Source organism: Hydra vulgaris, chromosome 01, assembly GCF_038396675.1.
Source record: "Hydra vulgaris chromosome 01, alternate assembly HydraT2T_AEP".
In the NCBI taxonomy this organism is placed as follows: Eukaryota; Metazoa; Cnidaria; class Hydrozoa; order Anthoathecata; family Hydridae; genus Hydra; species Hydra vulgaris.
In genome coordinates, this window is record NC_088920.1 from 17,456,856 (window position 1) to 17,475,620 (window position 18,765).

Genomic DNA, 18,765 nt, shown 5'->3' on the forward strand with positions numbered 1-18,765 from the left:
GCAATGTGACAATGGTTAGAGGTTGGCTGCAAGAGCAGGTCCAACTATGTTTACAATGCGTTACAATGCATCTTGTCTAAAAGAGAAGGGGCATCATTAAAATATCGACTCCAGATATGGCAACAGTTTTCCATACAAAGCCGGACTTGAGATTTATAAAGATAGAAAATAGAATCTGGAGTAAGAAAGTGTTGAGCTCGATTAAGAGATGCAACCTTTATAGATGCTAATTTTTGAACGGACTTGTTATATGGTTTTAAAGAAAAATCAGAAGTTAAAGTTAATCCTAGTAAATGAAGAGTAGGGACTCATCGAGTACATTACTGTTCATAAATATAGAGAGATCTAAATTACTGCAATAATGATTGACTGAAAAAAATTTAGTTTTATCTGAACTAGAGTTCACTCGCCACAGTGAGCCCCATGCTGCAGCAGAAGTGATATCCTTTTTAAAACTCAAATGCCCCCTCCAAGCAATCAGAGAGTGTTGGCTTCTTATCATGACAAGTATAAATGGTAGTATCATCAGCAAACAATGCAACCTTTGAAGTGAGATATCTGGAAAATCGTTAGTATAAATTAAAAAAAGTATTGGGGCAAGGATAGAATCTTGAGAAACACATGATGTTACAGAATAAGAAAAAGAGTGCTGACCTATCAAGGACAACTTTTATGTTACGATTAGAACAGAAGGATTTAATAATCTTAAAGAGATTACCAGATACACCGTAAAAAGAAAGCTTATGGAGAAGACCAGCTTGCCAAACTTTTTCTAAAGCTTTAGAAATGTCAAGAGCGATAGCCTTAACCTCTCAACCTGTAACTAATGCATGATAAAACCTATTGGTTATTACTGTTAGTAAATCACTTTCCAGCAGGATGGAAAAAAAGACTCTGTTAAGCACTTGTTGAATAGTTTTAAAAGTATTGATGATAGCTCTGGAGAACACTTCTGCAAGACTACAACAGATATAATGTCCGGGCTACAAGCTGTAGAAGAGTCTAACCAGAAAATCAGTTTATATAAAGAAGCTGAAGTGATACGAATGTCAAGCAATGGATCAACCTAATTGATGACTAAATCAATCAGAAAGCAACTGATGGAATCAAGAGAATTATCCAAGAGAGGGGGAACTACAGATTTGCTCATATTATTGATACTATAAAAGATTCTCCAGAAGTCACAAGAGCCTAATTTTTTTGACTAAATACAAGATTTCATGACATAAGAATAGCAGGTTTCGGCGTTAGACAAAACTTTTTTGCAATGGTTTCTAGCGGTTATAAACAGACGTCTATTTTCTGGAGAATTGTTTTGCTGATAGATACGGAAGAATGGTCTCGATTTGTAATTGCAGCAGCACAATATGAGGAAAACAATGGGGAATAGGAAGATTCGACCTGGAATTATCGAGGGGGATTAAAAAATTTCTGAATCTGCCAGTCTGAGTCCATGAAGTTCTGTAAGAAGCGCATTTGTCAACAGGAAGACAAAAGATTTCTACCCAAGGGCCATCAAAAAGAAAGTCACAGAAAGAGTCATAGTCAGCTTTAAGGTAGTTGTAAGAAGCACAATGATAGAGGGATTCATATGATGAAGAAGAGTGAGATAATAGTTTTAGAAAGATCATACTGTTATCAGAAGCACCTAAGGTTGAATGAGGAGAAACTTAGCACTGACTAGGATCAGAATCAAGATATTTGTAGACTAGAGAATGTAAATGATTCGGGTTGTCGGGAAAGCGAGTTGGAAAGTTGACTTTTTGAGTTAGGGATTGAGAAAGGCAAAAGATGTTGGCTTTAATGCCTGCAGAGTCACTGACACTAGACCTAAGCCCTTCAGTGTTGTGTGAGCATAAAAGTCAACAAAAACAGCATTATTAGCAGATTAATAAAGAGAGAGGCCTTGGTCAATATGATCAAAAACAACATTAAAAAGAGTGCAGTCTTGAGATGAAGGAGAAATATTTAGAACAAAGTGACAGAGTGAGGTAGTGCTAAATTAAAGCACATAAAAGAATAGTTTCTGGTTTCAAACCTAGTTTCCCGACAAATGGGTGAGTTCTTACGAATGTAAATGCCCCAACCAAACATGTGACTATTGGAGTCTTTACGAATTTTAGGAACATAACCATTAACACTAAGATCGCAAGACGATACAGCTGAACTTTATGCTTGGCACCATTACGATGGCAGATGGTTAAAAGTTAAGATTCTGAAAATTTTCTCCTTATTACAAAAAAATTTTTTAAAAAAATGTTACAAAAGATTTTCTTTTTTGAATCTGATTTATTTGCTTTAAAAGTTTTATAAAAAAATCAGAAAAAGTTGTTATTTAACAATAAAAAAAAAACTACATACATTTTTTTTTGCATTTTTTTCAAAAGATTTTAGAATCTCAAGTACAGTTCTAATTTACAAATTTGTTTGTATTTCACAATAAAGATCTTCACTTAATATAACCTTTATGTTAAATAAAAGATTTTCTACTTATGAATCTTCAAATAATTATTTTAAAATTGTTTCTTACAGAACTAAAAAATAATCTAAAAATGTTAATGATAATGAAAAATGATCAATTGGATTAATATATAAATAAAATTGTCACAAACATCTAATGATATCAAAAATGATATGAAAATTAAAAATGAAGTGAAATATATCAAGAAAACTTCAAGTTTCAATGATGCAGAAAAAGACTTGAAAAGTCTGGCATTGAAAGTAATAAAAATGCAATGATTTGCTTCCATGAATATGTTTACTTAAAACAATACTCCATAATCCACATATCTTGCTGTGATCCATTTAATTCATACAATGGAAAAAGAAGAAAAAGTATTATTACTTAACTATAAAGCTTTTTTTTAATCTTTATTGTAATTAAATAAATTAGATTTTTTGTGGGAAAATACTCACTGAAGTAGTAATTATGACTCTTGTTTTTAGGAGAATGTAAAGAAATTGAACAACTTGCTGGGAAATTGGAAAACATTGGTGCTAATGTTATTCCTGTGGAAAAAATATATCCATAGCAATCCTTGTAATGAGGAAAAATGAGGTTTGTGATAATTTGATGACCTCAATCTTTTAGAGGTCAATTTCAGGTCGGCAAAAATTATTGATACAAAGGTCTTGCCATAAAACATAAAAACGAGGTTGACAACTTTTTTCTGACCTCAATCACATTCAGCTTGGCCATTAGGTCGGAATTGCTGAATGCCGATCCTAACTACGAGGGTTGCCATATTTTATAATTAAATCGATGTCATTTAAAAATGATGGAAAACCAGGAGAACCGATTTGCAGCTTGATTTATGAAGATGAAGATAATCAACTTTTTGAGTCTCAATTTTTTTTCGACAACGTAAATCCTCTCAAAACACTTTGAATGGTCACTCAAGAGTTTCTCTCGGTAAAAAAATCATTACATATTCAAAAAACAATAAAGTTAGCTATTTTTATTTAGGGACTTTAAATACAGATTCTGATCAGAAAAGCCAAAAAGATTCCTTCAATAAATTATCTAAGGAAGTTAAATGTAAAGCAAATGATATGGATACACTTATAGGAATCAAAAAATTCAATTACTACTGGTTCCAATTAGCAACCAGACAATCTCTAATGGACTTATTATAAAAGGACAAAAATAGACTTCGACAAACCACTAATTGCAACAATTTTAATTACAACTATCAAAAATGAATTGTCTATAAAAAATATTTGTCTTTCTAGACAATCATTTTAAAAACGGACACTAAATGAACAATCTCGATTTTTTAATGAGGTATAGAAGATCTATTTAATATATAATTTGGACTTATAACGAGTAATTAAATTTTCACTGCAGCGTCGTTTTAAAAACTGAAAACGAGCACAAAATTAAAAATACAATTTTTCTAACAGAAGTTCATTTTTTAATTTTTTGTCCAGCGTGTGCTGTTGATTAAAAAGTTAATGTCTATTTAAAAACCTCAAAATGGACTATTTTGTGCTCAATTGAAGTTCATTAATTACTCAGTTCAGTTGTTTTTCAATTATCAGTGAATGTGCGTGAAAATTTATTTTTAAAATGCCCTCTCCAGTTTGGGATTACTTCAAAAAAGTTGAAGGTAAGTTTATCATTTAAAAAATTTTCCTTAGTCACTAAAATCTTTATCACCTTCAATAAAATTATTTAAAAAATATGTGATCAAGGAGTTGTCCTTTATAAAATGTGGATTAGTAGGTAGAAGATTCCAATAGGTGTTAAAATTTATTTAGGTTTGTGAATAAAACAATAGTGAAAAAGAAAAATGTTTTTTACTTTCATTTTATTGATGAATATGTACGCAAGTTTTAAACAATAATTAATCATGGGCAATGATCGTCATTTGGAGTTTTGATGTCATTTCAATATTTTTTTAATATTATAAATTTACTACATAACAATCTTCAAATAATACGGTAATGAAAGATTTCTGGTTTTATGAAATCAAGTAAATTTAGACAAAATCATAGACACCAAATAGACAAAAAATTATGCTTTGTAGACTTATGAAGTGAAAATTATTTTTTAACTGAGCAATCTTAGGACACCATCAAAATTTTGAAAGACACAACAAGGACAAAAAATTAAACATTTGTTGTGTCCATTACAACATACAGAATTGTGTATGTCTGTGTTGTAAGTCTATCCATAGACTAGTCTGGTTACTAGTTCCAATACCTTGGTGTAACATATGCATAAAAAAAATTGTTGTTATATATTTTTTGTTTTTTTTTGTTTTTTTTTGTTTTTTTTTAGGTGTCAAGAAGACCTAACGGTCTTGTCACAGAGCACCGTGGAAGTACATTTAACCAGGAAATTCACGCCTCCCTCCATACCATGACACGAAAGTATGTCTAGAGCTCATTTCGAACCTGGATCTCCTGCTCATAAAGCAAGCGCTCTAACCACTCCGCCATGGCTGCATAATATATGGTTTATATTTAATTATAAAATTAAGTGATACTTATTATATCAAGCAGGTATCACGGAAACTGCTGCTAAAAATTTTATTTATCTATTTTATCTTTCCCTAAAAAAAAAAAAAAAAAAAAGGAAATATCTTATTTGTAGGTAATTGTATTTACTGTATGTTAAGTTTGTAACCAATTATCCTGATATAAAGACTTGTTTTTCTCACTTTTGCTCAAATCGTCTAAAATGGTGCAATACAGCATGAGCATCTGGCACGCATACAGTATGTGTATAATTACACACATATTGTTTGTGCATCTACCTTCAAAATGTTAAGTTAATGATTAGTGTTGTTGAATTATCAAAGGATATTAACTTATTAATACGCTTGTTTGTAGTAGGGCTAACAAGAATTGCATAAAACATCGTTGCCCTTTGTGTCCAGAAGATTCTATTAAAGATATTATTTTGAAAATGAGTTCTACTCTCAGAAAGAGAGTATTGATGAAGATAATGGTTATTGCATGAACTACAAACAATGGAAGACAAAAGATCAATCTGAGCTACTAAGTCTAACAGAAATCACAAGTAGCTTAATTAATACTCTAATAAATAACTTACAAAAACTTACTGTTCATTCTCACATTGCAAAACATTCAAACATTGCTGAGTTTAGAATTATAAAACTTCAAATGCAAATAAATCTGACTATAAAAAGATAACCCTTGCAGTTTTTTTGTTTTATGGCATTTGTTACTTCAAGAACATTAGGAAAAAATTTCATAATCATAACTTTTAGGCATCTCAAGATAAACATTTTTTGCATGGGGCATCAAAAAGTATTTAAAATATTATAATACAAAAAGTATTATACTAATTTGAGTCTAAATTTTTTTAACTTTATTTTTTCAGTGTTTTACCCAACATTTTTAGTTTATTTTCCAAAAATAATATCGTAAATAGAAAATCCTTCTTTTAACATGAAGGTTGTATAATGTGAAGATCTTTAATGTGAAATGCAAACAAGTTTATATATTAGAACTATACCTGAGATTCTAAAATCTTTTTATAGAAATGCAAAAATAAAATATGTATAATTTTTTTTTTTTCATTATTAAATAACAATTTTTCCTTATTTTTTTAAAAAACTTTCAATCCAAATAAATCGGTTTAAAAAGAGAAAATCCTTTTGAGTTTTTTTATTATTATTAGGAGTTCGTTATACAAAAAACCCAAGGAAAAATTTTCAGAATCATATCTTTTTGTATGGGGCACAAAAAATCTTCTATAAAGTGTTACATTATTTTGAAAATGAATTTTTATAGAAAAGTTTTAATTTTTTAGTGTTTTAGGTATGATTTTTGAATTACTCTCCCTAAAAAATATTTTGGTACAAATATTCAACACTATTGAGCAAGTATTTCATAAGTTAAATTTACTTATGTAATTAGCTTAAAAATTAAATGGCGCTAAAAAAAATAATCTAAAAAGTAATTGAAACTGAGTATCGATATCCTTGAAACCATAAGGAGTCAGACATTTAAATTTGGAGTGAAGTTTTCTTTGATGACGCTCTGTTTGTAATGCAAAAGTGCGCTGAAAATTTCTTATTATTTATTAATTTAATCTAATTAAACTAATCTTTAAACTTTTATTTATTAAAGATATGTGTGTTATTTACACCTTTTTTGTACTTTCCAATAATAATAGTACTCAAACTAGGTGTTCAACTGTAAATTTTATTTTAGAGAGTATATTAAAAAATAATGTGTAGAAATTGAATTTTTTTTTTTCCTAAAAAAAACTAGTTTGTTTTAATTGCAATTTTTTATGGTTGTTTTTGCTTTTTTTTTAAAAAAAAAGTGCAACTCTATATGTTTCTGTTATAGCAAACCTAAATTTATCTTAGATTAAGGAAGATTCTTTAGCTATAGATATTGTTACTATTACTTTCAGCCTAAATTTCTGAGTCAGTTATAAAAAAAACAACATAAAAGAGTAAATAAATTTTATTGTTTTCATAAAAAAGTAAACAAAGGCATATTAAATGACTATAAAATTTATGCTTTTTTCTTTTTTGATTTATAGATTTATACTGTTATTATTATTTTATTTTTGTTTTATAGACTTATTATTTAGGCATTAGTGGAGCAGAGACTATAAACAAACTAAATCTTATTTAGCAGAGACTAATCAAAACTAAATCTTATTTAAACAAAATTTTTTTGAAAGATAAACTTCATTAGGTTATTTCCGAAAAAAAATTATTTTTTCTTAAAAGCATTTATAATTATTCATAAAGGTAATTCAACTATTCATAAAGGTAATTCAACTAAATTTAAACGGAGAAAAAAAAAAAAATCTTTCTATAAATACCAACATTGATATTGGGAAAACATGCGACAGAGTGTTTATACACAACCTTTTAAAAAAATAAAGTTTAAAAAAAGTTTGCAAGTAAAAGATTATTAATTATTTCTTTTGTTTGTTTTGTGAGCATTTTGTCGGGATTTTTACTACTTGTGTGTGTGTTTGCGTGTGTGTGAATGGTGATGCCTATCTGCATATTTCTCAACTGCTAAATACTGACACATTTGTTAACATTTGTAATACTGCCATAATATTTTAAAAACACATCATCCTCAATAAAATAAAAAAACTAGCAGATTAAATACTTTTTCTATCATCTATTATTTACAATTCACAGTAGCAATATTATAATAATATAATAAAAATTTATTATAATAAATAGCTTTGATAAATTATTTTTATTGTATTTTGGGGTGAGACCTGATAATATATGATAAGTTCAAATAATTATGGAATAAATAATAACATTTGCTTTTTGTACAAAGTAAATTGGTGCATTGTAAAAACTGAAGCAATTTTTAAGCTTATATTTTGGTTATCAATAGAGCAATATATCAAAATATTATATATGATAGCTTGTTTTGTTTTATCAAGAATAAAACAATTGACTTATTTCTTCAGCCAAACACATTAAAGCTATTTTTTTCTGGCTAAATTTATCATTAAGAAACATAATTTATTAATCAAATTATTACTATAATGATGTTCTAAATTTAGTAATGAATAAACCAGTTGCACTAAACAGTTGAGTAGCTTCCACAGATGAAGGTGGCAAAGAGAAAAGGGCTGAGTTTAACTTTTCCAAACCTTTTAATTGTTTATTAGACGCTTCAAGCATTATTAATTCTTTTTTAAAAAGTAACAACGTGTTTATAGTTGAAAAAGCCATAACAATCTTGGATTATTGTTTACTACTAATCTTTTATAAAAACTATATATATACAATCAATTGCTAAATTAGCATTAGCTAAGGTTGACTTTTTTTTTTTATCGTTTTTCCATATTCTAACTTCTGATTCTATTCTCTACCTATTACAAATCTATTAATGGAATACTGTTGTCATATTTGTGCTGGTTCTTTCAATGATGCTCTTTCATTCTTAGACAAGGTCTAAAAATGCATTGTAAACGTAGTTGGACCTGCTTTATCTGCTAAACCTGAGCCTCTATCCCATTGTCATAAAGTTGCATTACTTTCTCTTTTTTACAAATACTACTATAATCGCTGCTCCAAGGAGTTATCATCTCTAGTTCAATCATCTAAAACTTTTTCTTGCTTGAATTGTCATTCAGCAAAGCCTCATTCTTATACTGTATCTGTCCTTGCATGCTCTAAAAACTTTTATTACTCTAGTTTTTTTCCCCATACTTTAACCCTTTTGAAGTCTCTCCCATCTTCATATTTTCCTGTCTCAAATAACCTTCAACTTTTCAAGTCTTCTGTCAATCATCTCCTTACCCTATAACTTTATTCATTTTTTCTAGTAACTGACTCTGATAAAAAAAAAGTAGTTTAAATAAATATTCATAAAGTTCATCAATTTTACTCCTCTTTAGATTCTGGAGCACTCTTGTCTTTTGAATTAATTGGTGGGCTATTTTCAATTAAGATTAAATCTTTCAAAATGTCTTTTGTATAGATTTTTGGTATCATTAGAAAATCCTATTATTTTGGATAATAAAGAATAGAGTTTTCAGTAAATTTAAGTACATTATTATTCAGTAAAGTACACTAATATCAGGGTTTTTTTTCATTTAGTTTCTCCAAACACTCTTTCTAACACAACATTATAAAAATCTTTATCAACATCACTTTTCTTTCATTTAGTTTTGAACGAAAAATAATCAAAAACCTTTTCACTTGTCATGATGTCAACATCACTTTTAAAAGGAGCAGTAGCTCCAACCTGAATTATTTCTAAGCACTCAGCTGATTGCCTTTTAAGATCAACTTCTGAATTAGTGAGTATTAACTCAGGGGCAGACAGATCATTAAGAATGGGATCTAAAATGTTTTACATCTTTAGATATCTTGAAAGCATTTTGATCAAAAAGTTTCGCCTTGTCTTTTTGTCAAGAATCATTTGATATAGCTATTTCAAAACTCAAAGAAAGAAGAAACAAATATTTAACAAATTTAATGTCTCTTGGAAATAACATCGCTGATTTTTTAGAAGGAAGAAAAAAAACCTTTAATAAAAAATCTATTAAATTACCATAAAGTCAACTTTTCTAATTCAGTTAAATAGTTTTATTAGATATTGCACTAAGGTTTTTTTATAATTTCTGAATAAACGTTTTATTTAATAACTTCTTTTAACTGATTTTTTAACAAAATTTCACTTTTTTAATTTTTCTTTTGAAGTTTGGTAAAAGTTTTAAAATTCTTTAAAGATATTAATTTAAAATGAATTTTTTTTAGTTGAATGGAATAATAAGATCAAATTCAATAGTATGACTGTGTCATTGCCTAAAGGAATTACAGATGACAAGAATGAATTTTTAAAGTATATAGATAAAAAAAGTATTCTTTCTTTCTCATGGAAAGATTGTAAAGGGCGCACTGGACTAGAATACTACAACATAAACATTTCTGATGATGTAAATTATGTTCCTCTTTTCAAAAATTTTGAAGAAAACTATGTTATTTTAAAGTTTCACAGTTATTTTTCCTCAAAACAAAACAAAAACAAGGAACAACAAAAAATAGAAAAAATTGAAAAGTATCGAAAACAAGGAACAACAAAATACAGAAAAATTTGCTCTCTGCTACCAGAATATAATTTATATGCTCATGCATCTCTGTTAAAAATTGATGTTAAAAAATTTAAAAAAATACAAACATACAAAAATAGCTTTGTATTATTTCTCTCCGATCATAGTCATGTTATCATTGCTCGTATTGTTTACAAGGAGTGTGATAAATCTTTATTAGACTGCATTAAAATTGAATCTGAGAATTGTTTAACAGATATTATATTATTTATTAACATCTACAAAGATCTTATATATAATAAACAATTATTTATATCAGGAGTTTTGGTTTTACCTACAATTAAGCAAGAATCATTACCAGAAAAACTACGTTTTCTATTTTCTGACCAATTTAAATTCGAATCTAATTTTAATTTTTTATGTGAAGATGAACTTGAAGATGTAGAAAAATTCAAACTTTGGTTAAAAAAGATCACAAAATCTGAAGGTTTTATAGTTGATGATAATCAAATAACCATAGAAAAAAATGAACTTTTCAAAAAAATGACTGGCTTAGCAATGATGTTCATTTTACATATAAATTTTCCCTATTATAAAGGTAATATTCAAGAACAAGTTACGTCATTGGTTCTCAATATTGAACAAATTAATGCAATAATAGATGAGGGAAAAAATAAAAAAAAAATTATTACTGGAGGATTCGGTTCCGGAAAATCTGTGGTAGGAAAAGTGATTGTTAGAAATATTATTAAAAATGTTAGCGATAGATCTGTAACTTTGTATTACATATGCTGCAATCATTTTTCTTTGTATGAGTATGAAATGCATCAGTTTATTAAAGGTATAAAAGATAAACCTACTAACTTTACTGTCATTTGTAATAACTTATTTGGTTTATGGAATAAAGTACCTCAAGTCAAAGATGAAATTTCCATTCCAGATATACTTGAGCATTATGCAACTATAACAGATGATGATGTGTGTTTTGTTTTAGAAGAACTTTCTGATGAATACTTCAAAGAAGAAGATGTAAAAAAAATAAATGAAAAATTTTTAGAGCCTTCAAATAAGTTAAATAAATGTTTAGTGGTTTTTATTCCTGAAAGTGTTAAAAAGAATAGTGAATTAGTAAATGAAAACACAACTGATAAAATTAACATACAAAAAGGTTGTTTCACTGAAGAATATTTAGGAAAATCTATGAAGATTGTAACTCTAAAAAAATCAATGAGAGTAACACAAGGTATTAAATTGTTAATAGATAGTTTTCAAAAGGCTATTGAGGAAAAACAAACTGTTATTAGATTTTCAAGCGATAACCCAATAAATAGGCCTGGACAAAACTCAACAGTAGTACCATTTAATGATATTGGATTAACAGAAGAGCCTCGTAACAATATTAGAAGTGAATATAAATTAGATATGAAACCTAATGAAGCAACTGTTGCAGATGGTTTAAATCCAATTATAAATGAAACAACAAGAACATATTATGATTATGATTCAGATTCTTTGCATAAATATATTAAAAGTGATCCTAAAGGTTCAAATTGCATAGAAATAAGCTGTGTGTTTGATAAAACTAACTTTGGACATTCCATTAAAGGAATAAAGCCAAAGTTAATACATTTTCCTTTTTCAAACATTGCAGATTTAAATTCTGTCCATCTATTATCAGATATACTAAGAAAACATTGTATTTTTGAAAATGGGCCGAAAACAGTTGTTATTTGCAACAATATGGATGAAGTTATTTCAGTTTCATATGCAATAAAAAAAGCTAATTCAAGAAAAAAATTGTTCAAAGCAATAACATATACTCCATATTTGTGCAAGTATACACCATCAATTGAAGAAAAAGGAAAGGTTATACAAGAAACAAATATTAAATCTCATATACTTGTAACTGATTACAAAGGGTTTTCTGGAGCAGAATCAGAATCTGTTATTATATTTGTAGACCCAAATGACATTTATCTTCGACACGCTGTTATAAATGCTATGGCCAGATCAAATTCTCATTTAACATTTCTTGTTTTGGGAAAAAATGGTATAAAATCAAATCTGTTGAAAAATTCTGTTGGGTGGATAATAACTAAATGGACATCCGAATTGATTAAGAAAATTGAAATTAAAGCAAATAATTATGCTTACAGAACTATGGAATTTGAAGTTTATCGAAAGAAAGAAAAATTTAAAATTGACATGGAACATGATAATATGTATGTCTTGTTTTGTTTTGTAATTTGTGAATACACATTCATGCTTAAGTTGTTTGTTTTTTTCAGAATTATTTCTAATAATTTATTTTAATATCAACACTAAAATATGTGTTTGAAATCACTACTAAATTATTATTAAATTGAATTAATTAAAATAAAAGGTTAATGTATATAAGAAGCCAATTATAGAATTTTTTGTAAAGGGTCTGTTAAAGGAATCGAAGAAAGAAATTTTAAGATCACTTGAAAATACTGGGATAAAAAAACTATTAAAGATAAAGATAAAGAAGACTTTTTTTACTCAAAGATAGCTTTTATATCTCATATTGTTAGAAAAAGTTGTTTAATTTTGAAAACAAAATCTTTATTGATGTCATAAGCAATAACCTCTAACCTCTCTCAATTCTTTTAGTGCACAATAAAATCTATGATTTATATATGCCAAAATCTATATCTATTTCTAATAAAACTCCATGAAAAATATGCAGTTGAACAGGAGGTTTCATTCAGATCAAAATTGATTCTGGTCAAATTTGATTCAAGTTCAAAAACTTATCTTAACATATAAGATAAGAACTTGAATGTTTTTAAAAAGCTTATAACTTAAATGTCTCCTGATAGTGACTATGCAACTCTTCCTGTTATCATCTAATGAGAGTACAGTTCTAAAACTCAGTTTAATAGTTCTGAGGCTGTCTGGTAGTAAGGTTTTCCGAAATCTGTATTAGCTTTCCGAGAGGCTGATTTCATCAACAGTTGCAAAATATCAGCGAATTATAAAGCCATGTTGTGCATAGATGGTGTCCCTCTTAATGTTTATGGTGCACATTGTCGAGTCTGCATAAGGAGCTCTAGGTTACGACGGTAGGGTTAATTAACAGGACTGAAAAAATTGAATAGCTCATTGCTTTGGAGGTTGTGCCTAATCTATGACTCAGTTTCTTATGAAAATTTAAAATTATGTAATGCCAAAAGTAACACTAAACAATAAACATAAAAAAATCAGCCCCACCACTTAAATGTTTTTATATTGCTTTTCCAAATATTTGTGGTCTGCGAAGCAACCTTCTATTAGTTGAATCTTACCTCTTGCAAAATTCAACAGACTTAGTGAGACTAATCTAAATTTCACTATTTTTTCTTCAGATCTCATTGTTAATGGGTACTATCTTTTGATTAACAAATTATCTTTTGATTCACAAAGACTCCATTAGTTATATGCCTAACTTGGGGGTATACATCAATTCAACAATGTTTAAAATCAAGTTTGAATACTTTAACTATTTTTTTATGTTCTTCAATCTATTGCCTTTCTCTCTGTTCTTTATTGTGCTTCCTTTTCCCACAACTGCAATCTTTAAGATGAAATTTTTGATTAAATTAACCATGCCCTCTCTCTTTACCCTTCCGCCAATATTGTTGTTGATGGTGACTTAAATACTCATTTAATCAATGCTAATTGATTCTCTTGCTCTACGGTTTACTTGCTAACTCCTTTGTCCAAAGATTATTTTTTCATTAGATTGAGGCAAAAAGACTTTGGCTGTTGCTCTTGACATATCTAAAGCTTCTGACAAAGTTTGGCATGTTGATCATATCATAAGCTTGATTCATATGATGTATCTGGAAAAGTTTTCAAGATTATCAAATCGTTTCTTTCTAACCTTTTCATTACATAATTTCTGATATCACTGACAAATTGATCGGTCTTCTATATATATATATTATTGATAGAGAGACATTCTTATTACTCCTACTACTGTGTCTAAAGTGACTTTCAAAGTATTTACATCTTGCTGTTTTATAAACACACTCAAAACATTTGTCACAGCTTTACAGAAGTAACTACTCTTTAACAAAAGTGTAACAAATTTTAAATCAAACCACTTATATAAATTTTAAATAATTACGGTACTTAGTCTATTTTTTGTTTTATTATTTAATGTTTAAAGTAATTCATATTTTAGTAATTGATAAATATCTTTTAAACCAGAATAATATTTTTTACCTTTCAATATCTTTAGCTTTTTATATAAACTATGTTGATGAAAAGTCACTATTAAATATACACAAGGTTGATGATAATTTTATTAATACTAACTTATTTAACTGATTTAATTTTTTATTTTGGTTTTATGTATTTTTCACTAAAAATTCATTCTTACATTATTTTTAAACTTGATTTAGGTATGCAAGAAAGGCTTATCAAACTGCAGAACTTGCCAAAAAAGGTTGTTTTTATTTTTGTGTTGTTAATATTGCAACAAGGTTTCCGGATTATTTCTAATTTTATTCTAATTCTAATTAAATTTTTTTTAAAATTTTATATTTTTATACTTGCATTAAAACATTAAATACTGTTTAAGAAATATACTAATTAATATTCTTGCAGATAACTACATACTAAAGTTATAAAAACTATATCAGTAAGAATAGTGGTTCTTAAGGATTTTGAATTTTTGTGGATCTTTTTCTATCAATTTTTCCTTGAAATAAATACAACAAATCCATTGCATTCACAATCCATAAAACTTCATTTTTTATTGCGCTTGCAATTTTCTCATTCTTGATTCCAATATGTTTTATCTCTAATTTGTTTTAGTTTGTAATGTCTTTGTGTTTTAAAATGTTTCTTTGTGTTTTGTCAAATTTTGACTTGATTTGAGTAATAATAATGTCTCAGTGTTGGTTTTCTTATTTTAAACAATCGATTACAAATTACTTTATTTATTATATTGACAGCAGCCTTGTGTGACAACTGTTATATTATTAACTTATTGTTTTAGGTGGGCAAATTAATATTTTTTTGAATCTAGCCAAATAGGCGACTAACTAAAACTTGCAATACTAATTTATGATCCTTTATTATAAGAATTAAGGTCACTTTTTGAGGATTTTGAGATATGAGACAGGAATATAAATATTATAAGTTGATTATGAATTAGTATTATGAATTGACAGTTATCATGGATCTTGATAAGAGCACCATCTATGGAACATTTTTCCGAAATTGATCGGTAAGTTAACTAGGTAATTCCAAAATTGTTCGGTAAGTTAACTAGGTGTTAATTATAAACTAAAAAAATGTATCTGTCTTTCTGTACTGACAAGGCAGGACACCACAGCTTTATTTAAAAGATCAATATATACTTGATTTACCAGTAATTCAAGGATAAATAGAAATATTACTAATTTTTAATAGATTTGCAGGTCGTTGCTTTGATTAAATGTAATGCGAAAATATATTTTTTATAGTATTTATTATGCTAACTTCTGAAAAAAGTCTACTTGATATTTTGATAAAATCATTCAAACAACTTCTTCCTCTAAATTTAACAGACTGTTAAAAAAATAATTATAGCTTTGCACATTACTTTGTACTTTTTTAATTTATTATAAATTGATGACTTTGTGCTTTTAGTTTTCATATTATAGCCCATTTTTTAGAAAGTTTTGATATTTTAGAAGATCCTGAAATATAATCATTTTACTTTTAACAGATGTTGGCTAGACCCTTCTTGTCCTCTCAGAATTGAAACGTTTATTTAGAGGCTTCAAGTTACATAACTTTTAAATTAATTCCTTTTTAAACTTAAAAATTTGTAACTTGCTATTTTTAGGGGTGGCAATTCCAATGAAGTTATCAAAAATGTAAAAAATTGTTTTTTAAGTACCTGTATTTATCAATTTAAATAAATTTTGCCTTGGTGTGTCTTGATATGATAAATAAAGTGGACTTGATGATATAAAAAATATTTTACACATCATTCTATATTCATTGATCTTCCAGAAAATATAAGGATTTTGATCTCCTAGTATATGAATTTCCATATATGGATAACGTCCCACTATTTAGAATACATTATTTACTGTTTTCCAGATAAACAAGAGCTTTGAAAACTTCAGTATTAGTGTAGTCCTGATGAGTATATGTTAAAATTGTTTTCAGGGCAGATGACCAGAGGGTTCATAGGGCCAGGACACTGAGGGCCATGCCTTACTTTTTTCAAAATTTTTTTTTGGCGTTTTCAATGAAGTGAATTTTTTAAGACAATATTTTTAAAGATAACTTTATAAATATTGTTTTCAAAAATCTTTTTTGATTTATATTTGTTTCATTAGGCTTTTAATTATTCTGTGTTCAATGATCGTTCTTAAAATGTTTTAAGAAAGTACATATGTTTATAAGATTTTTAATTTGCAAGTATATGGATTACAAATAGTCACCCACTTAAAGTAATGATTTTAACAGAATTTTACATGTATAATTTAAAACTTTTTAAAATAAAAAGAAAACAGACAGAACATCATTAATCTGTCAAGCAGCAACAGTAAAAAATGCAAATTAATGTTATCACAAACATAAACAAGTTAGTTGCTTATCACTGCATTGCATTTGTCGAACAAAATACCATAGGCAAAAAAAGTGTCAAAAGGTATCAATTTTTCATTAAATTTTACTAAAATTTAAAATGCATTTTTTTTAACTTGCATAATCAAAATGCTATTGCCGTTTTAATTAATTCAAATTTTTTTAAATTTCTTTAATTATTATACTTAGAATTTAAATAAATAGTTTGTTTTGCTGTTTTTTTGTTTTTTTTTTATTTATTTGTTTATTTATATTTTAAAAAAGTTTGTTTTTCCGCTTTTTTTTTTTAATGTTTTATTTCGAGTATAAATAAAACATTGCCATTTTTATTTCAATTATTTTGTTTAGAATTTATTTTAACATTAGTTTTGCTGTATATATTTTGATAATTTGATTTAGAATATAAATAAATTATTTTACTTAAAATTATTTTATTTAAAAATGAAACTTTGTCTTTTTTTAAAATGTTCGTTTAAAATAAAAAATAAATTAGTTTTTGTTTTTGCTGTTTTTATTTTAATTATTTTATTTAGAAAAGAAATAAAATGTTTATTTTGCCAATTTTTTTTTATTTACAATTAAAACAAAACTTGCCGTTTTTTTTTAAATTATTTTATTTAGAACTTAAATAAGTTGTTTGTTATTAAATTAAGATGAATTAAATTTAAAATAACGGGTGATAACTAAAAAATTTTCATGTCGGGCTGTAATAAAAACAAATGTTTAAAAAATGAAATTTATAATTATTTTAATTGAAGGTAGATCACTTTAAGAAAAAATTAATGAACATTTAAATATGGTCCATTATCAGCAGTTCAATGTAGTTTTGTCATGATGTTGGAACAGGAGCATTGTATAGCATTTATATCGATTGGACGAATGCATCTTTTGGTTTTGGGAATCAATTGTTTGCAATTCTTAGCTCTCCAGTCGTTTTTGTATACTAGCGAACTCAAATATCGATAGGAATCTTCAATTGGGCGACACTGAGGTAAGTTTATCGGATTGCGGTTTTTTGGTACAAGGGATGTTTTAGCTTTCCAAGGAGACTTGTGTTTTTTTGCCGTTATGCGATGATGCTTTGTCCGGCCAAATCAAGTAATTGACATCTGAATGATATTTTTGAAGAAATGGAATCAATATTTTGTTCTCTAACATTGATTTTGGTATACTTCTTGCCAAACCACTTGGCTTGAAAAATGGCTCCGAAATTCCCCTCTCAGATAATGTACGGCATCACTGTCTGTTCAAACTTGTGTTTATATTTGTATTTTACTTTTGTAGGTGCTGTAGAACTTTTATCTGCATAACATCATTTCCTGGAACTTTTTTCATCTAAAACAAAATATTTTCCAGAATAATTTCGGGTCATCCAGCAGCATTGAGATTTCACGGTCGATATTTGTTGCTTAGTGTATTCAGGTGCTATTCTTTTTTTCGGCAGTCTATTCCTTGTTTTTTCAATTATTTGCAGATATAATGCTGCGTACGCTTGAACTTTTCTGCAGCATCTCATTAACTTATTAAAAGCACCTTCACGGTGCTTTCAATATTTTTGACTTTTGCGGTTTGATTTCAGAGGCTTAGAATTATTCTCATTTTTTAGTTATCACTCATTATAATTTATTTTAGTTTTATTGTTAATTTAATTTTCTAACTTTCTGTATTTGTCTATTTATTAAACACAAATGACCAGCTTAAAGAAAAGTTGTTTTGTTTCTTGTCAAAAGTTAGTGAGCATGACACTGGTTTTGTGGATTAGGTTCAGAAAAAAATAGTTTATTATTTAAAAAAAACTTATCCCAATGTTTCAAAGATTCTTTATTATTCAGATCGTGGGGCACAGTATAAAAACCACAAAAAGCTTTACAATATCTGCGCACAAAATTAAAAAAAAAACAAAAAACAAATACGACATAGCCCCAGTGTCTTGGGTCATAAAACATTTAGTTGTCCGCCCTGGAAACAACTTTAACACGCGTTCATCAGGATTATACATATGCTAAAATTTTCAGAGCTCAAGTTTGTGTGGAAGATAGTAAAAAATCTATCACAAGATTCCTCTACAAAAGGTGGGGCACTTGCCCAGTCTACCATTATGTCTTGGGGCCCTAAAAATAATTTTAAAATGCACATTTATCAGCATT

General features: G+C 27.6%; 1 protein-coding gene across 1 annotated transcript in view; it reads left to right on the forward strand.

Annotated features, from left to right (window-relative positions):
• The window catches only part of LOC136075149 (uncharacterized), a 65,688-nt gene that overhangs the window by 19,809 nt on the left and 27,114 nt on the right, over window positions 1-18,765 (forward strand). The window contains exons 6-7 of the mRNA XM_065787500.1: window positions 9,732-12,246; window positions 14,434-14,477. Coding sequence (XP_065643572.1) covers window positions 9,732-12,246; window positions 14,434-14,477 — 2,559 coding nt within the window. The remainder of the gene's footprint in view (window positions 1-9,731; window positions 12,247-14,433; window positions 14,478-18,765) is intronic.